The sequence below is a fragment of the Rutilus rutilus genome (genome assembly GCF_951802725.1).
Source record: "Rutilus rutilus genome assembly, chromosome: 4".
NCBI lineage: Eukaryota > Metazoa > Chordata > Actinopteri > Cypriniformes > Leuciscidae > Rutilus > Rutilus rutilus.
The window spans coordinates 9294459-9315884 of NC_140212.1; the positions used below are offsets into that span (position 1 = coordinate 9294459).

The following is a 21426-nucleotide window of genomic DNA, read 5'->3' on the forward strand; positions in this document are numbered from 1 at the left end:
TACAAAATACAAGAAAGACAAAGACAAAATGTTTAAGTCACTTCATGGCGGACTGGCTCTCTGGAAGCATGATATTCACAATGTAAAACTAATACTAATGTCTACAATTAAAAAAAAATTGCAACCTTAAAACTCATAATTCAGGTGAATAGTATTATATATCAACTAATATTTACAATATTAAATCAACAAAACAGAGGACTCTGCTCACTCCTGTTATTTTTCACATGAGTAACAGGACTGAAATTAACAGGATTAAGTTTTTAAGCAAAAAAGTTATCAAATACATGACATATGGCAACACAACATACATGCTAATAGCATGAGGACACTGAACAAATTCTAGTGACTTACCAAAAGTTAATATTTTTAAAATAAATAAATAACATCTAAGAAATAATTTAGGTAACAGGACAGTACGTTGAGATTGACCTTCTCAATCATATTTACAATTTCATCAAATATACAGAAATTAAAATAAAACAGGGGGGTAACAGGACTGAAAACATGACTAAAATGTGCATTTTATCTAAAATATTAGATAAAATATTTTTTTCTCATAAAAAAAACGTTTTAAAGCGTAGATTGTATATGATTGTAGAGTCACACAACAATGCAAAAAAAAAAGATTTCTGAAGGATTTTAATCATTATTTCATGGTAAAGTTTAGAGATAGAGAGTGTGGACAACTAATGCTATTTTTTTAGTGTTCTAGGTAGTTTTATGAATGGTTTTAATTATTAACATTTTAATAATACATTAAAATACATTTTAAATTTGCAGTTAGCTTAATGTGCGGGACACTTTGCTTAATAATAAAATATATTTTAGAGTTAATTTTCATACATTTTTATACATATAATGTCGTGGGGACAGAAATGTGGAAGTTATTATTCGGTGGAATGGCTCAATAGCCTATAGCCTAGACCCAGAGTGACCGAATGTAGGTCTATTCACTCTCTTTAACGGGATTTTAATATAAGGTTTTTCACTGACAATCTTTTAAATTTGCCCTGTAATCTTGATTATGGCCTTTTCATATTAGTTTAGCATGTGCAAGGTGATGGTTCATTCTAGGAGAATTGGAAATGGAAATATTTATCACTACATCCGCTCTCCACACTTCACTCATTTACTGGATTTAATTAAGTTAATACCAACTTTTTTTTTTTTATAGACCTGGAAGAGTAACACTTGTAAGAGCTGTAAACACAGAGGAGGTAAATAATAGCAGGACGTGTCAACCTTTATCTGTCTGTCAATGGTGTAAAAGTTCATTTTAATTGGTTCTTGCTTAAATAAAAAATACTTGATACCCCTCATTCAAACCTTAGCAAGTTCAACTTGAGTTGAGATCAAACAGGAAATTTCACCACTCTTCCTGTTCCCCCTTGACATTGTGGTGGTGGGACATCAACGCAAAGTGACAGGTCTGCTCACCAATAACGTCAGCAGTGCCAGCGATGATGACTAAGACTAATCTGCATTTCACTTCTCAAGGTCTTAACATTCCTAAAGACGAAAAGGATTGCTGATGTGTTGCACTCTCTCTCTCTGTTTCTTTCAGCTGGGCATTCAGTACAAGACAATAAATGATGTCTCCTGAATTAATCAGCATAATTCCCTGTATTGGATCTAGCTTTGGATTGTACATGATCCTGAGCTGTTGAAAGACGGTCAAGGTAAGCAGCGCTGGAATCATGTCAGAGATCGGACACGTTAGAGACACACGGGTCACCAGCAGTGGCTCAGACCAGGATGAGAAGCAGCCGAAACCGCAGCCAAGGAAAAGTGTGAAGAAGAACACAGGATGGGGACACATTGCTATGTTGGACAAAATAGAGGACTTCTTTCAGATCTGTGACAGCGAGGGAAAGGGCTTCATCACACGCACTGATATGAGGGTAAAGTAGGGGTCCTTAACTTTACAGGTCCTTCACCACTTGATATTTTCATTCTTTCATTATTATTATTTAAATATTTTTTTTTTACATCTGCCATACAGCTCTGTATGCAAATTATGTTTTTGTATTTTTTAGCTTTCTATGGCCACAATTTTTTTAAATTAAAATATTAAGGGTGCTTATGTTTCTGTTACAGTTCAGGCAAGGAAAGAGGAGCAGAGGACCTAAATGTCAGCAGTCTTTTATTTACAAAAATGAAAACAAAGATAATCCAAAACACTGGAATCATAGGAATAGATAAATGTAACAGTTTCTGCTCCTAAAGACAACACAGGATAATTGAACTGAACCAATCTGAGAGCTTAAATACACAGGCTAAATTAGGAACCAAACAAGACACAGGTGAACATAATCAATTAACCAATGAGTAACCATAGTAACAAAGGACAAGCAAACAGGAGCTAAACACAGGAAGGAAACACAACAGAAGAGTCCACAAACAGAACATAACCATAACAGTTGCATTATTTTCCCTCCTGTTTAAAAGAATTTGTTATTTACAATGTTTTAGTACAGAGGGTTTGGGTGTTAGACTATCAGAATATCTAGATGGCTGAAAATAGTGTTTATGATGTCATTTTTCTATCTGTTTCTTGAGTATGTAATCATATACCATCATTCTCTCTATCTTAGAGGCTACACAAAGAATTGCCGCTCACTGCTGAGGAACTCGAGAACGTTTTTGATTCACTAGACCTTGACAAAAATGGATACCTGACCATGGGAGAGTTTTCCTCTGGATTCAGTGAGTTTATGATCATCTCCTTTCCAGTCAAGAGGATCTATTCAAAAATCATTTGTTATTTGGTACATATTTCTAGCACAGCAAATTACACACTTTTACAAGGTGGATCTGTAACTGTTTCTCAGGTAACTTTCTTTATGGACGAAGAGTTTCCAAGACTGAGGAACTAATGAATACACCTTCTCAGAGCTCAGGGGATGAAGATGATGAAGAGAGACATTTTAGCGTGTTGATGGAGAGCTTGGGTGCTAGCAATGTGTTTGAGGAGTCAGTACTGATGTTTTGCCTCTGCATTGCAATAAAACATTAGCTTTATCTTGCTACAAGCAGTAACAGTTCTCTCTTCACTTCAGCCCGAGTGAGGTTCGCAGCCTGTGGACTCGGCTCAGGAAGGATGAACCTCACCTCTTGTCCAACTTTGAAGAGTTCCTGGCCCGTGTCACATATCAAATCAAAGAGGCACAACAAGAGAGGAAGGAGATGGAGAGCACCCTCAGAAGGTGACATGATGATTCTTTATGCAACATGAAATGAGAATGAATTTAGAGCAGTGCCATCTAAAGTCGTCCATGTTTAAGAGCCAATAATCTGCTTTGTTTTCTTAATTTCCCCCCATGTTACTTGTCCCCGTTTAGAGGCTTAATGTAATTCCCAATAGAATGCTGTTTTATCCCAGTCCAGTGACCACCAAGCTGAGGAGTTACCCAGGTTTTTACAGTACTTCTGGTGGGAATAAAATGTATTTTGATCAAATCTAGGTCAGAATGATGATCCTTTAATTATTACCTAACTAATCAGGTCAGGTCTGAGCCAGTGTTTTGGAATGTAAATACTGTGAGAATTTGGAAAAATTATATAATATGAAAGACTTGTTTGTGGTTTATCTTTTGATTGTATTAGGCTAAATGCATGTTTTAACATTGAAAGCCATTGTCATTGCACAGGAAAGCAGCCTCACATGACAACGAAATTCGCAGATTATATGAGGAAATGGAGCAACAGATCATTAATGAAAAAGATCAAGCAATTCTGAAGGTAAAACATTCTTTTGAATGGTTGCATGTGCTTTTACACTATACAGTTGAGAAGATTTTTTTAAAAAGAGAAATGAATACTTTAATTCAGCAAGGATGCATTAAATTAATCAAATGTGTTAGTAAAGATATTTGAATTTTCTAGAATTATGAATTTTTTTTACCACAGTTTCCACAAAGATATTAAGCAACACAACTGTTTTCAACATTGATAATAATAAGAAATGTTTCTTGAGCAGCAAATCAGCATATTAGAATGATTTCTAAAGGATCATGTGACACTGAAGACAATTCAGCTTCATAAATTTCAGTTATTTCGAATTGTAATAATATTGAAATTCTCTCTTCCAGGACTCTGAAAATCTGCAGTTGCGCAGTCAGGACCTCCAGCAGCGGCTCCGTAGTAAAGAACAGGATTTGGAGCAGCTTTTCCAAAAACAAAGGAGGGTGAGTGCCACAAATGAACAGGCAGAATCATACAAAATCTAATACTTTTGTGGCACTCACACCTTTTTCATCTCACAGCTTTTTGATATCATTTTTTTTTCAGTTAGAGCGACAATGCCGTGACCTTCACAGCGAACAACAGGAGAGTCGACTGGAGAATGTTAAACTGAAAATGAGCAATGAGGAGCTGTGTCGTGAACTTGAGCACACCTGTCAAGAGCTGGAGTTGGCTCAGGAGCAGCTGGGCGTTCTGCAGGAGCAGGCCTCTCGACTACAGCAGGAGAGAGAGATGTCAGTCTGTGCGTTTATTACGTACACACACAAATCCCACCAGTATCTTTGTGTCTCTCATACACACACATGCTTTTTACCCTCACAGGGAGATGTACAGAATCACAGAAGGCTTGCAGAGAGAAAAACACAGCTTGATGAAACAGTTAGATCTACTCAGGTGAGCTTGGCACATCCTCACATATGCATAGACAAAGACAAACAACAAAAATCTAAAATTAAATGTTGTTCTTTTAGAGAAATGAATAAACATCTACGAGATGAGCGAGACATTAGCTTTCTGGTAAATTACATTTTAATTTTAGTTACTTTTTTGTAATTTGGTTGTGCGTTTTTGTCATTTTTATTAGAAAAATACATATATATATTAATTTTAGTTTAGTTTTAGTTTAATACTTTAATAACTTAAACTAAACTAAATGAACAGGAATGTTGCCATAGCAGCCAAGTCAAAAATCATTTTAAATTTAACTTTTATTTTATTTCAATTAACGTAAATGTTTTTCAAAATATGTTTAGTTTAGTTAATGATAACACTTATTTATGCTTCTCATGGTCTTAAAAACATTTTGTTCTAAAGCTTAGACATTCTAAATTAATTTAGCAGACGTATAATTATGCCTACATATGATTTTTCTATGAAATTAAACATTTTATTTTATTATAATTTTTGTGTGTAAGTTTGTGTCAGTTAACATTTATTTTATTTCAATTAATGTAAATGTTTTTAAAATATTTATATTTTTAGTTGCTGACAACAACTTTCCTTTATGATTTATTATTTATGCTTCTCATAATTCTTTTCCCTAAAGCTTAGACATTAGAAATAAATTGTATTATTTGTGTGTGTGTATAATATTTTATTTAATTGTTTATATTTTATTTTAATGTTTTACTTTTGAAAAAGCTCAAATAAGACAGCTTGGGCATTTTTTGGTCATATAATAATTCCCATATTTCTTTTTTGTGTGTGTTTTTTCATAGTTTTGATGACTTTACTGTTTTTCTAAAATGTGGAAAATATTAATAATCGAAAATGAGTGGGTGTGTCACAACTTTTGTCTAATAAGAGCTATCGACAAAACAGAATATCTCCTTGTAATTTACAACAGAAACGCAGCAATTCAATGAAGAAATCCTCACGCAAGCACAGACTGAGCGCAGCTTCAACAAAATACACTGAGAGGAAACCATCTGTCAAAAAGTGAGACATCTTCACATATTCTCATGCGAATTCCTACGTTCATGATTTAATACACTCTCAGAAAATAAAGTACATAATTGTACCTTTAGGGGTACAATGGCTTGTCACTGGGGCTGTACCCTCATGGGTACACTGTAAAAAAAAATCCCGTAAAAAAACGGTAAATCTCTGGCAGCAAAGTTTCCAGACGGGTTCCGTTAAAGCCCATGTTGCAGTTTTTTTTTTTTTTTTTTTATTAATATAACCTTGTATGAAAATACCATATGAAAAGTAAATGCAGGATTAAAAATTGTTTTGCAAGACATAAGGGCACAAATTTAATAGAAAACGTGACCGTTTCCTTGACCGTGTTGAAAAAGCGCTTTTTTTCACCAACGCGTCATATGACGTCACATGAGGTAGTCGTTTGCCTCTGCGTTCGCGCTCAGTGCAGAGATAGGTTGGTATTCAGTAGGAGCGGTCATGATTCAGTGTGTTTTCTGTGCTTATTGTATTTCAATTAATCATCGTCGTGGTAAATGATTGTGAATTATGGCCTGTCAAGACATCGAGTCCACAGGTTTCCGAATAAGAAAAAGGACGGTGCAATCTTCCGTGCCAGTGTGCGTTTTGTGCAGGGTAAGAGACGGGACTTCACTTCATGCTTCTGCTTTGAAAAACGCGGTAGTGTGTAGCGTTCACTATAGACCGAATGATAATAACTTAATCCCGGCGATATGTGCACACTGTCCCAGCTTCTTCATCGGGTCGCCCGGTGACGGTCCGCCGTCAGCATGTGGTTCGGCCGCCAGCGGGAAACATGACGCTCACGGATCCGTCAGAGATCACTTTATTGTACATCTGTTTTACAAAATGTGCCTTGTCTTAATTTAATTCATTAACATATCCTACATAAACTTGTAATGTAATGCATTTACGTGTTTGTTATTAGTCTGCAGCCGACACTATTATTATTATTATTAATATAAATATAATATATTATGTTCTATAATTTATTTTCAATCTGTACAAACCGACTTTAATGTTTGTGTTGGCTGTTTCTACATATAAAGTTTTTATACAGTAAGACAGTTGTGATTGTGATCATTTTTTTATTCATCGTCACCAAATGGGTCAATTCAAAGCCTTTATAAAGTCCCTCTTCCTCTGGAAACTGTCTCCTAATGGCTGACACACACAACACATGCAGGTAAGGGTCTAAGTACTAGCTTTGCTATTGCCTGATACATGATGATAATAATCTGTACAGTATTGTGATCTGAGCATAGTGTTATACATATCATCGGCTAACGTGAATACATCTATAAGCTAACACTGTTCTCTCGCCCTGTTCTCCTCACACCACAACTCAACCGTTGTTCTGTCTAACCCTGGCCTGTCCTGCTCACTTGGCTTCATATCAGGCTCATAATTATATGATATCATCATATATATCAATTATATATGAATTATATATATATCATACGAGTAAACATTTAGGCTACAATTCCCCCAGCTTTCCGAGCTGTCATTGCGATCCATTGCTTTCCTATTCGCTAGTCGATTTTCTTTGACCGCTCTACCTCATGTTACGTCACTTCAGGTTCGGCGGTTTAAGCGATTTTCAAATGCGGAAGTAAAAATTTCTCACAAAAACGACTCCAGAAGCCTAAATAGCGTTTTATAAGTATATGTTTATATTTAAATCTAGTTCCTACATTATTTTTCTATACATTGGCTTACTGGGTACTCTAACCTGCAACATGGGCTTTAAATTACAGCAAATAACCATTTCACAAAATTACAGGCAAAAACCGTAAAAATACAGAATTGACTTTACGGTCAAAATTAATTAAATTACAGTACATTACTGTTAATAATGGCTTATTAAACCGTGGAAAAACAGATAAATTATGTCAAATTACATAAAAAGAACATTTAACTTTAAGGTTAAACTGTAAATTTAGGGTTTTATAAATTTATTTTATAATAATGCTCTGTCTATCTACAGTAATTATCTTTTAATATATAGTTTTTCTGTGTAAAATAACTATGAAGTTATGTATAAAAATGTAATAAGTACATAAATTCAAATACAAAGTTTGTATATTTACAGGTTTAATTTTTTGCAGATCCAGTTTCACAACTTTGACCAATCTCTAATTAAGTACTTAATAATAGCAAATGTACAGTCAATTTCTGTTAAATTAACTAAACGTACAAGTACGGAACACCTGCACATTTACAGTATTACTCATTAAACAAACACTGAACATCAAGATACGTGAATGATATAATGATTTATATGATGTAAAAATATCCACATTAAAAGACAATTGCTGTATGCCTTTATACTCTAATATAACTTATTTCAAATATTTACAATTACATTTTATCCAAAGTGACTTAAAATTAAGAGAACAATAGAAGCAACAAGTGCAGCGACAAGTCCCAGTTAGTGTAGCACAGTACACAAGTTCATTTATTTATTATTAAAACAAAGATTTAGTATTATTGGGTCAAGTGTTTATGAAAAGATGGATCTTTAGCAGTTTCTTGAAAATGTGTTGAGTTGGGCAGGTCATCCCACCAGCAGGGAACAGTCCAGGTAAAGGTCAGTGAAAGTGATTTTGTGTCTCTTTGGGATGATGGCACCACAGGGCGCCGTTCACTTGCAGAACACAAGCTTCTGGAGACACATAGATCTGAAGCAGTGAGTTTAGGTCTTGCTGCAGCATCTGGATCAGTTGCAGAGGTTTGACTGATGCTGGAAGAGCTGCCAGGAGAGCATTACAATAGTCCAGTCTGGATAGAACAAGAGCTTAGACAAGGAGTTGTGTGGCTCCGATAGGAAGGGCCAGATCTTTCTGATGTTGTATAAGGCAAATCAGCAGGATCGCATGGTTTGGCTGAAACCATAAGCAGTTCTGTCTTGGCAAGGTTGAGTTGAAGGTGAAGGAAGAATTTTCCATCAGGTAGGCTGAGATGCGAGCAGCAACCGTCAGATCCTCTGGCTGGAATGAAAGGTAGAGATATGTGTCATTAAGTGATAGGAAAAGTCATGTTTCTAAATGACAGAGCCTAGTTACACTACAACAACAACAAAAAATAATAAATAAATAGATGGGTGGAATCTAACACAATCGTGGTCTTACTGTAGTAAAACCAAACCTTGTGCAGCTCCAGTGGCCTCACAAGGATCAAATGAATATTCACATGGGAAAATACAGTATAAAACAAATTAAATGTTCTGCCACTTTTAGTGCAATCATAATGGAATCAGAAGACTCGGCCATTACAATATTTTAAATTACTTCTTCCCATACCTTGTTTGCCATGATCATTCTGCTTTCCACTTGACCTGAAATCACAAAAAAAGAAAAAAAAAATTTTTTTTTAACAACTCAGTATTACATTTACACATGTCAGAATATGTTCCACTGGGACAATGCAAAACCTCAACTGACTATGATCTGGAAGCTGAGCAGGAAAGGCTAACAGTGATGTGTTGAGCTGAGACACCTAGGGGTGTAGCCTAACTTTCTGTTCATCTGGATCAATGCAATTTTCATAACCAATGATCAAAAGTATCCTATGAAAAAGGCTACTATGGTGACCCCAGGTCATCCAAAATGTAGATAAGTTCATTTCTTCATCAGAACACAAACATTCTATCAACTTTTATTTTATAAGCAGATGCAGCCAGAATATGCAATTTATCATGTTGTTCATATTCTAGTCTCATGTGCTTTCCTGTATCATCAAGTACAGTATTTAGGCTACTGAATTCGTTTTCTTAACAGTCTTGATAGCCACGTTAACCCTTACGAAAATTAACTATGGTTTAACCACAAAAAAAAAAAAAAAAAAAAATGGTAGGCCTATTAGTAGTATAACTGTGGTTATTAAAAATGGTAATAAAAATCCACCAAAAACGTGGTTACTATAATTTTACTATAATTAAAACCAAGGATATTTTTAAGAGAAGAGTTTTCAGCTTCCAGACAGTGTTTCAAAATGTCCCGCCATTTAAGAGATTGATTTACTGACAGATAACGTTAGCCTACTATCGCGTATTAACGAAGATTTTATAGACAATTAAACGGACTTTAATATGCATAACATGTCTACGAAAGCTCGTTTTAGGTCTTTTGAGGTGTGGGTTCAACTGATCTAAAACAGATGGAAAATGTAAAGACGCATGCTACATTTTCAGTGTTTTGGCCTCCAGCTCTCGCCAGTTAACTGAACATCATTTAAGAATGCTAACGTTAGCTTGAAAACTGTAAACTTAACACAAATGCAATATAAAATATCGTTCACATATAACTTAGTATAATGAGACTCTTACCTCAGCCGGTGGTCGGTTGGCATGATGTCCGCTGTGACGAACAAGGCTCACTGAAAAGGGCGTTATTTCCGAAGAATCCAAACGGACTGACTGAAAACAACTCCTGCTCACAGAGCTGCTCTTGACGAATACGATTGCTTTGAACCACTGTTGATCTCACCACTTCACGAGAGTAGACTGAATTCAAATCTCCCGCTTGCCCAAACTCGACTGATCAGCTAACGTTAACCGTTGTGGGCGGGAGTAAACCATAGGAGTAAACAGCGGAAATGAATTTGAATCTGCGTCATCGCGCGCGCGCACTCAAACACACACACACACACACACACACACACACACACACAAAGCCCTGAATGTGAAGCAACGGAGATTTGGAAAAATATTTATAAAATATACATGAAATTATGGGAGAATAAGACTGTTTATTATTATACTGTACTATACTAGATTATTATACTGAGAATAATAATGATCAAAATGAGTATAAAATAAAATGTGAAATAAAAAATAATTCAGGCCTACTGTAGCCTATGTAGGGTACTGTATGTACAAATCACAGTCTATGGTACAAATACTTTTATTTAACCTTAAAAAAAACCTCACTTTAACCCCCACATGCTTAATAATCTGTCTGTAAGGAAAACATATTGAATAGATGCTGATTTCCGCAGTTATACCTTCTTTTCTTTGTTTTCTAATTTCACAGAAAAAATCTGTAAAATATTACTTAATAATTTCTGTAAAATTACACATAACTCTGTAAAAATACAGACAAGTTCCTTTTAAAAAACGTAAAATTGCTGTAAAACCAAAATACAAGCAATTACCTGTAAATTTAACAATGGACCTTTAAATTACAGCAAATGCCTTTTATTTTACAGATATTTGCTGTATAATGACAAAACGGTAAAATTCTGTAAAAAAATACAGACAATTACCTGTAAAATTACACTTTTTTTTTACAGTGTAGGAAGCTCAGAATTTTCTTTAACCCTGATCTTGAAGTGAGAAACATTGAGGAATACCACAATCCGTCAGGCTTTTCTATTTACAATGAAGTAAGCTAATGCCTGCAGAAAATATGAGCATTATAATATAATATGTAATGGCTTCATAAATTTATTTAAAACATAAAAAAATATATAAAACCTCATGAATACAAACTTCCCAGGAGGACCTAAACCCACCACATGTTCCATCATGAACCCTGTTGGCCTGCTGTCTGACCAGCAAGCTCAATTTAACAATGATTGTGCAGTTTGCTTGCATTAAATTTGTATCCAGAATTACAGAGTTAAAATGTAAAAATACACTTAAATGTAATAACATTTACTTTAAAATGACAAGGAAATATGTTAGATTGTTAGTATGGATATAAACCTTTAATATAATGAGCTACATATTTAATTACATAATTTTATTGTAAATTTACACAACTTTGTATGTAATTAAAAAAAAAACAGATTAAGTAATTTGTCATTAATGATATAATCCTTAAATTAACAGTCAATTAATTAATTTACATAATTTTATTGTAATTTTACAGAGTTTTGAATATAATTTAAAATAACAGAAAAATACTGTATAAATAATACAGTAATTGTCCTGTGAAAAAAAATAAGAATTACTGTAATTTGTCATTAATGATATAATCCTTAAATTAACAGTCAATTAATTAATTTACAGATATTGTTTGTAATTTTACAGAGTTTTGAATATAATTTAAAATAACAGAAAAATACTGTATAAATAATACAGTAATTGTCCTGTGAAAAAAATAAGAATCACTGTAATTTGTAATTAATGATATAATCCTTTAATTAACAGTCAATTAATTAATTTACAGATATTGTTTGTAATTTTACAGAGTTTTGAATATAATTTAAAATAACAGAAAAATACTCTAAAAAAATTAGAGTTATTCTCTGTAAAATTAGGATTTTTTTTTACAGTGTACAGGGTCCTGCAGAAGGTGCTGCCGCATCTCCTCAACGCCTCTTTAAGGTCATTCTGGTGGGAAACTCCAGCGTTGGTAAAACCGCTCTGCTGAGACGCTTCTGTGATGGACAGTTTCATTCTGCCACCTCAGCCACTGTGGGTAAGATGCTCTCCCGCTCCATGTGCAATTTACAAATTAACTTTGCACAAGTTGGCGAGTGGACAGGTCAGTTCAAGTGGGTTTAACAGAAGACTTTGCAATGAGGGATTTTCAGTAAATGCAAATTGGTTGCCCTTTTACTGGAGTTTACCTTGAATCAGAAGGATGAACTAGCCTACTACATTTATTTAGTTTGTTATGATTTATATGGCTCTCGAAACTGATTTACCAAGTCTGTGCATTTTTATTGTGCATACATAGTATTACCACTTACAGGCGTTTCAGTGCACTGGGTTTGAATATGTGTGTGAGTGTTAATGAAAACCTACTATGCTATATCTGATGGATTTCTTAAAGCAGGCAACATCACATGAAAGGGCTTGGGAAGTCACACTCCCTGCATTTAAACCCTGCCACACATTGCACAGCAGATTATGTCAAACACCATCAGTTCACTTTATTCAAAGTCTCTAGCGTTTCACCCCTGGACTCTAGTGGCCCATAAACAACATGGACGCTTAAATTCATTGTATTAGTTACAAGTAAACCAAAATGGCAATTAACGCTGGACTTTTCTTATACATTTTAGTTCCTTTCAACCAGCTGGTCCCAAGTAAATTTTTTAGTGAATGTTATTTTTACTTGGTTCGATATTTTGCTTTATAATTCAATGACATTCATTAGCATGTGGCAAAAGTGTACAAAACGCCTGTATATTCCACACACAAATATTACTCAACAGTGACCTCTAGTGGCCATAATCCCTCACTGCAGGAATGTATTTTTTATGCCTTTTAGTTGTGTATATTTTTAGTTAACTTTATGTGTGTACTGCACATTTATATATAACTTCAATTGTGTTGTGCTGTACAGGCATTGACTATAGTGTGCGGACACTGAATTTGGGGGACAGTCACGTTGCTCTTCAGCTATGGGACACTGCAGGCCAAGAAAGGTAAGGTCATGATACGACATGCAGGATAGAGTTTTGCATTTATATCTTCTTATTTAGGACATTTACATTCAGTTTCAGTTTGTAGGCTTCATTTTTGTTCCCCAGACTGTGCTGTAATCCTTTTAAGCATCTCTAAAAAGCTTGTTGTCAAGAGTAATCTATTGCGCAACCAAAACATGAACTCACTTTTCACTGATGATAAACATCCAGCGTGAAAAAACGTACTCGGTTACTAACGTAACCTCGGTTCTCTCTAGAAGAGGGAACGAGTACTGCGTAAGATATCTTACGCTAGGGGAAAATCCTTTTCCGCGAGATATTGAAGCCAAAAATTATCCTTAATTTTGTAATAATGCAAAACGCGTTGCAGCAGCAATGCAGACATAGGCGAGACAGCTCGCGCGCCTATTGGCTGCTCTGCGGCAACTGCAGCAGCCTATCGAGCGAGGCCTGGCGTGACGTCAGACCCAATCAGGGCACTTCGCGCCCGCTGCGTCACGTCCCGCCGAAATGGGCGTGGTATAGGCCTATAAATATCGCTCGCAGGCAGCTATTATCTGGTTTTTCATCATCGAAGCAACCAGAGCGTGTGCATGCACGGCAAGATACGCAGTACTCGTTCCCTCTTCTAGAGAGAACCGAGGTTACGTTAGTAACCGAGTACGTTCTCTTACGAGAGGTCTCTCGTACTGCGTAAGATATCTTACGCTAGGGGACCCAATGTAAAACGCCGTGCATGCTGAGATCTGACACCAAAGACCCAAGGGCGAAAGCCCGGGGTACATATAGTGCACAATCACTCAGTGAACTCACAGGGAGTCCGGGAAGAAGGAGGGGTGCAGCCTCACTTTTCCACATAAAGTAGCGTTGATGGGACGCGAATTTCATCATACAGTCAGGGCGGGGTACGGCCTGAACTGATGGGGAAAAATGTGGGTCTTACACAGTTTGCCCAGCTTTATACTGTCGAACGCTGAGCTGTGCTCAGCAAACGCAGCATTCTGAGCTGAACGCATCAGGTCAGATAATACTGGTAGTTTAGACCGACAGCAGCCTGGCCTGCAGGGCGGGAACCTCTAGGTTATAAAACCTTATAAATGTAGACGGGGAGGCCCAGCCTGCCGCCATACAAATATCTTGCAAGGCAATCCCACTTGACCAGGCCCACGAAGAGGCCATGCCTCTCGTGGAGTGCGCTCTGACACCCAAAGGGCACTGCATGCCCTTGGAGGCGTATGCCAGCGCTATAGCATCAACTATCCATCTGGATAGGCTCTGTTTCGACGCGGCTAGTCCCTTAGAACGTCCGCTAAACGAAACAAAGAGCTGTTCCGTCTGTCTGAAAACAGACGAGCGAGACACATAAGCTCGTAATGCCCTGACTGGGCAAAGGAGGCTCGCGTCTCTTTCCTCATCAGGGACCGGCAGGGCTGACAGAGAGATAATCTGCGCCCTAAACGGTGTGTTGAGGGATTTTGGAACATAACCGTGCTTAGGTTTGAGTATAACTTTTGAATCATTGGGCCCAAACTCCATGCACGCCGCGCTCACAGAGAGCGCGTGCAGATCCCCTATGCGCTTCACTGAAGCGAGAGCCAGCAAAAACACCGTTTTGAAAGACAGGTGTTTCAAATCGATTGACTGTAAAGGCTCAAATGGCGCACCTTTCATGGCTTCCAGAACCGTAGAAAGGTCCCATACGGGGACTGAGGGAGGTCTGGGAGGATTCAGTCTCTTAGCTCCTCTAAGGAAGCGGATGACTAAATCGTTCCTTCCTATTGACTGACCAAGCGTTGTTTCTGAGAACGCTGCTATAGCCGCCACATAAACTTTGAGCGTGGAGGGGGCCCTGCCCCCATCCAACAGCTCTTGTAGGAAGGAAAGCACCTCCGTCACATCACAGTTTGTGGGTGACACACCACGGGCTGTGCACCAGCCCGAGAACACTGACCATTTCGAAGAATAGAGTCGTCTTGTAGACGGAGCTCTAGCCTGCGTGATCGTGTTTAATACTCCTTTAGGGAGTCCAACATGTACCCGTTGATGGCCCAGACATGAAGGGACCATAGTTCCGGGTGAGGATGCCAGATCGAGCCGCGGGCCTGTGAGAGGAGATCTCTCCTCACTGGTACTGGCCACGGGGCAGTACTTGCTAACTGCATCACGGCTGGAAACCAAGGTTGGTTTTTCCAGAACGGTGCTACCAGCAGTACTGAGCATCCTTCTTCCCTGATCCGTTCTATCACCTGAGGCAGGAGAGAGACGGGGGGGAAAGCATAGAGCGGGCGGCGGGGCCACACATGGGCCAGCGCGCTCCTGCTCTTGGAGAAAAATTCTTGACAGTGAGCGTTTTCTTGAGACGCAAACAGGTCCACTTCCGCTCTGCCGAATTTCTTCCACAGCAGTTGGACTGTCTGTGGGTGTAGAGACCATTCGCCTGCCGGAACATTGTTCCTGGACAGTCTGTCCGGTCCTAAATTCAAGATCCCTGGCACGTGTGCTGCTCTGAGCGAGCGCAGGTTGCACTGAGCCCATACCAGGAGGCGTTCTGCCAGCCTGTACAGTTTCTCGGATCTGATGCCGCCCTGGCGATTTATGTAGGACACCACAGACATGTTGTCCGAACGGACCAGGACGTGGTGACCTTTTATTTGGGGACAAAAACGCGTCAGCGCGTTGTCTACTGCCAGCATTTCGAGGCAGTTTATGTGCAGGAGCTTCTCCCGTTCTGACCACTGGCCGAAGAACGGTCTGCCCTCGAGCAGCGCTCCCCATCCCGAGGTGGACGCGTCCGTGGACACAACTTTCACCCTCGAGGAAGTCCCCAGGCTTACACCTGATTGGTACCAGTCGTTCGCTTTCCAGGGTTTCAGAGCTGTAACGCATTTCTGATTGACCCTGAGGCGAAGCAAACCGGGTGCCCACGCTTCGCGTGGGACTCGCGCTTTCAGCCAAAACTGCAGCGGGCGCATGCGGAGCAGACCCAGCTGGAGCACTGACGATGCTGAGGCCATGAGACCTAGCATCTTCTGAAATTTCTTGAGCGGGACAAACGCGCCGCAGCGAAAAGAGTTCGCTGTGCGTCGAATGTCTACCGCGCGCTGTTGTGATAGTCGCGCTATCATGGATAGTGAGTCCAGTTCTGTGCCCAGGAAAGATATTTTCTGACTGGGTGACAGGGAGCTCTTTGCCCAATTGACACTCAGACCCAAATCCTCGAGGTGATCGAGTAAAATGGTCGTGTGTTCTATGAGCACTGCGCGAGATTGCGCTAGAATCAGCCAATCGTCCAAATAGTTCAGCACTCGTATGCCTCTCATTCTGAGGGGTGCGAGCGCCGCATCCATGCACTTCGTAAATGTACGGGGTGCTAGGGACAAACCGAACGGCAGGACTGTGTACTGATATGCCTGGCCCTCGAAGGCGAATCTCAAATATCGCCTGTGACGTGACGCTATCTGTATTTGAAAATACGCGTCTTTCAGATCTATTGACACAAACCAATCTCCTTGGCGAATCTGCACAAGGATTTGCCTGGTCGTGAGCATCCTGAACTGTCGCTTCACAAGCACTTTGTTCAGTTGCCTTAGATCTAGTATGGGTCTGAGACCCCCGTCTTTTTTCGGTACCAGGAAGTATCTGCTGTCGGCGAAACTGCAGCGAATAGCCTCTTTCTATAATGTTCAGCACCCACTTTGAGACCCCGGGTAGCTTTGCCCATGCGTCTGCATGGATAGCTAGGGGTCGAATACGAAGCGCGCTCCGCTCGCTCAGCGATGGAGAAGCTTCGGTGTGCTGTAACACAAGCGTGTCGCTCGTGACATTTGAGGCATGGGGCGCGCTGATGACAGCGGGCAGATTGCCTGCGCTCGACTCCTCTGCGGTGGTTAACCGCGAGGGGGAGGGCTGGGCGGTTCCCGTGGGAACTGTCATGTCTATGTGTGGATGTGGGCGCGGGACAGCGGGCACATTTATCACACCGAAAGCATCGTTCGCTTGCGTGAAGCGAGTGCACGTTGGTTTCGTTTTTACAGAAACCGTGAGACATGCATAACGTGGTGTTAGTGGGCACTGGGTAGTGGGCACGCTCACCATGTTTGAAGCGCAACCGTTCTGAGTCGGTTTTATGTGCGCGAGCCCTGTGTGACAGGCTGTGCTTATGTGTAGGGATGGGCACTGGGCAGTGGGCATTCTTACTACACACGAAACACCATCGGCCGTGGCCGGGACACCAGAAAATACACTCTTTTGGGGATTTATCTGGGTAGCCGTGAAAACGGCATTTGTGTGCAGGCAAGCGGGTGACAGAACCGACTTGTTGGCTGCAGAAAACACTGGAACAGTCACATTTTCTGGAACTGGACGAGCGAATAGCTTTGGTGTGAGTCCGGCCGCAGCGGGACTGGAACACCGTCGTTTTCCTAGCTGTGCTAGGACGACTTCGGGGCCTCGGGCTTCACCGTGATCCTAGGTCGCGAGCCGCGTCCTGCGGGGCGGCGACCGGATGAGCGGGAGCGCGGTCTCGCGCCTCTGGCCTGGCGGCGCTGTGAAGTGGAGGCAGTGGACGGTGGCTGTGGCTGTGAGCTCTGAGCAGACGGTTTCGCACGGCCTGCTGCAGAGCTGGAGCGCTTCGGGAGGAAGTGCTTCATAGCCTGAGACGCTTTCTGTACCTCTGCGAATCTCTCCGCGAAATCCTTGACGGAGGATCCAAAGAGGCCTGTAGCGGAAAGCGGGGCGTCGAGGAACGCGGTGCGTTCAGACTCGGCCATCTCCGAGAGCGTCAGCCAGAGATGTCTCTCAGACACGGTGAGAGAAGCCATAGTCCGTCCAATGGCTTGTGCTGCGGACTTAGTAGCACGAAGAGCGAGGTCCGTGGCACTCCTTAAGTCCGGCACGCAGATCGCGTCAGGTCCTTCCTCGTCCAGCTTACGGAGGAGATCGGCCTGGAAGATCTGGAGCGTTGCCATGGTGTGCAACGCTGACGCAGCTTGCCCGGCGGCGGAGAAAGCGCGGTGGAGCAAGCTTGACGTCGTGCGGCAAGCTTTAGAGGGTAGGGCCGGCTTAGCGCGCCGTCCAGCGGAGGGCGGGCATAAGTGGGCCGCTATCGCCTCTTCAACCGGCGGCAGCGAGAGGTATCCTTTGTTCTTGGCATCGTCAACGGCGGAGAATGCCAAAGAAACAGCAGGACGCACTCTAGCAGAATAGGGGGCGCTCCAGGACTTGGCGATTTCTTCGTGTAACTCAGGAAGAAAGGGCGCCGGTCTGGACACAGGCGAAGCGCGCTCCCCAGGCAGGAAAAATCCATCCAGCCGGTTGTGAGCGGGCTGCTCAGGCGAAGACCACTCGAGGCCGAGGCTCGCCGCGGCCTGTGCGAGTACTCGCATGAGTTCCGTCTCAATGGAAGCTCTCTTGCCTGACGATGTGCGGGCAGGGGGTGCGGGGTCCTCAGAGCCCGCCCAATCCTCACTGCCTGACGCCAGGATAGAGCAGGAATCATCCTCTCCCAGCAGGGCTTCCTCATCCGCGATATCAACGGAAGCGGCGGCAGACGGCGGCCGCTGTCCGTCAGGAAGCGAAACAGAAGAAGCCGGGGAAGCAAGCGGGCGAACCGGCGAGCTTTGGCGGCTGAGGGAGGGTTCCGGGGCCCGCTGGGCACGGCGCTTTTTACGGCGCGACGCCGCGGCGGGCGGGGGAGCAGTCTCGGTGAAGACGGCTAGGCGACACACACACACAGAAATACAGTGTAATAAAAGAGAAGGATATAAGCGCCGGAAAGCGCAGCAGGAAGGCAGGAAGGCGGCGCGGCCAGCGACTTCAGTGACTCGTCCCGCTGAAGGTGCTCTCTCTCGACGGCGCGGCTTCTAATCCAGCTCCAGCGATGCGTGTGCTTCGCTTGAAGGATGAAAAATCAGATAATAGCTGCCTGCGAGCGATATTTATAGGCCTATACCACGCCCATTTCGGCGGGACGTGACGCAGCGGGCGCGAAGTGCCCTGATTGGGTCTGACGTCACGCCAGGCCTCGCTCGATAGGCTGCTGCAGTTGCCGCAGAGCAGCCAATAGGCGCGCGAGCTGTCTCGCCTATGTCTGCATTGCTGCTGCAACGCGTTTTGCATTATTACAAAATTAAGGATAATTTTTGGCTTCAATATCTCGCGGAAAAGGATTTTCCCCTAGCGTAAGATATCTTACGCAGTACGAGAGACCTCTCGTAAGAGAACACAATGTCACTGTGCCCTGCAGGTATCGCAGCATTACCAAGCAGTTTTTCCGCAAGGCAGATGGCGTGGTGGTCATCTACGACATCACAATGGAGGACAGTTTCAGATCAGTCCGCCCCTGGCTGGCCAGCATACAGGAGGCCGTAGGCGACCCTATCCCTGTCATGCTCCTGGGCAACAAATCTGACCAGGAGAATGAGCGAGAAGTGCAGACAAAGGAGGCTGATATGCTTGCAGAGGTGTGCTCTCTCACACACAGTATATCTTACAATATTTACATCATATGCTTTGCTTTCACAAGTCTACATGACTATATCCAACACATTATGCACAGATATTTGTTATATTTGGTAGGAAACAAACCTGATGTTCTACGAGTGGCAGTGCTTATACTGGAGCTAATGTGTTGAAGGCCATGATACATCTGGCCAGGTAAGAACTGAAAAACACATGAATGCAACGTTACCAAACGTACTATGTTTAGCTGTGATCTTTGTAACACCTCACCCAGGGGTGCAACCCACAAAAAAGAGACATTTCTAAAACTGTGAGGCCGCTAGCTGTCTGCAAACATTATCAGATGTCGAATGTTGAGATCACATGACCAGCCCAATACTACTAAATACTACACAGTAACCCCACTATAATCACACTTCCAGCTGTCGAACTTTACAAATTAAAAATGGTTACATTGAAATGAATGTAAGTTAAATGTATGTAAGTATTCATTAATGATAATAAATATCAAAGTTGCATTTACAGAATTCAATAAAATATAAATTATTTTCTTCATGTTTTTGGTTGTGCTCCCATCTATCTATCTATAGAGATATAGATATAGATATATAGATATAGATATAGAGATATAGATATAGAGATATAGATATAGATAGATATAGAGATATAGATATAGAGATATAGATAAAATAAAAAATAAGAAGACTTTTATTTTAAGGAACACTGATGTTTTTGCAGAGTCCTGAGGGAACAGGAGGACAGAGTAAGAAATCCTGCTGCAAGTGACCACACATACACACTTACGGGTGAAATCACTGTGCTTTATGTATCATCATCAGACCTTATACTCAATGTAAATAATTTAATGTTGGCTGCAAATTCACTTATACCTGAATCAAGCACTAATAGCGTAATGTGTAAAAAGGTTTATGTCCATTTGTCAAAGAGCATTGTATCTCTGTGCTCATCTGATATGTGTCCAACTGTAGATTACGTATATCACAGGACACTTTGTCACACCTCATTTAAAATGATCTTTGTACATATTCTATTTTGTTTACAATACCAACCCATTCTCTTTTAATGGAGTGTAGTAAAACAAGTGTAGTGGCACTACATCCAACTAAACGCATTCAACCAGGAAAGAACAAAGTCATTTAGGAAAAAATGTGATTGTTACTTCCCATTTATTTATTGCTTGGACTGTCAATGGAAGGACAAAAATCTCTCAGATTTCTTTTAAAATATCTTCATTTGTATTTCGAAGATGAACGAAAGTCTTGCAGGTCTGGAACGACATGAGGGTGAGTAAATGATGACTTTTTTTTTTTTTTTTTTTGTGAACTAAGCCTTTAAGGAAGATCCATTATGTCATGTACATATACACATTTTCACCACCCTTTCATTCTTTACCTAAATGATTGACACATGTTTTATTACGTGTGTCTCTGTAGGAATACTTGAAAAACAAATCTCAGCGTGAGGAGGCTCTGAAGAAATACAAGGAAAAGAAAATAGCAACATATCAGCTGTTGAAGAGAAAAACCAAGAAGGGTCAGCCCAACCTCAACCTGCAGATGGAGCTATTGCTGCAAAAGATTCAAGCGCAGCGCAAATAACTCACATCAGACTTACAAACTGTTTCAAGGTGTTTAAAGCATTTTAAAGTAAAAATGCACCATCACACAATAAAATGTGCAGTTTGGGTGAGTGTTTTTTTACATAATGTGTATAACTGTGTCTTTACAGTAATATTTTTTTTTAATAAAAGGTTAAATTATGCTCTACTTAAGTTAATTCAAGCTGACAGTACACAGGAAATACTATTACTAAATACTATGGCAGTAAATTTAGGGAAAAATGTGATGCCTAATAATAATGCCTAATAATAATCTATTA

General features: G+C 40.7%; 1 protein-coding gene across 2 annotated transcripts in view; it reads left to right on the forward strand.

Annotated features, from left to right (window-relative positions):
• LOC311288794 (EF-hand calcium-binding domain-containing protein 4B-like) overlaps positions 1 to 20284 on the forward strand; it is a 91672-nt gene extending 71388 nt beyond the window's left edge. The window contains exons 3-13 of one of the 2 annotated variants that reach the window (XM_084406391.1): positions 2835 to 2976; positions 3063 to 3209; positions 3654 to 3744; positions 4095 to 4190; positions 4294 to 4481; positions 4570 to 4641; positions 11968 to 12113; positions 12987 to 13068; positions 19313 to 19529; positions 19645 to 19722; positions 20266 to 20284. In XM_084406391.1, coding sequence (XP_084262517.1) covers positions 2835 to 2976; positions 3063 to 3209; positions 3654 to 3744; positions 4095 to 4190; positions 4294 to 4481; positions 4570 to 4641; positions 11968 to 12113; positions 12987 to 13068; positions 19313 to 19529; positions 19645 to 19692 — 1229 coding nt within the window. In that variant the 3' untranslated portion in view covers positions 19693 to 19722; positions 20266 to 20284. Of the gene's footprint in view, positions 1 to 2834; positions 2977 to 3062; positions 3210 to 3653; positions 3745 to 4094; positions 4191 to 4293; positions 4482 to 4569; positions 4642 to 11967; positions 12114 to 12986; positions 13069 to 19312; positions 19530 to 19644; positions 20146 to 20265 lie in introns of those variants that run through there. The other variant, XM_084406390.1, reaches the window with a different exon arrangement.
• The last annotated feature ends 1142 nt before the right edge of the window (positions 20285 to 21426 follow it).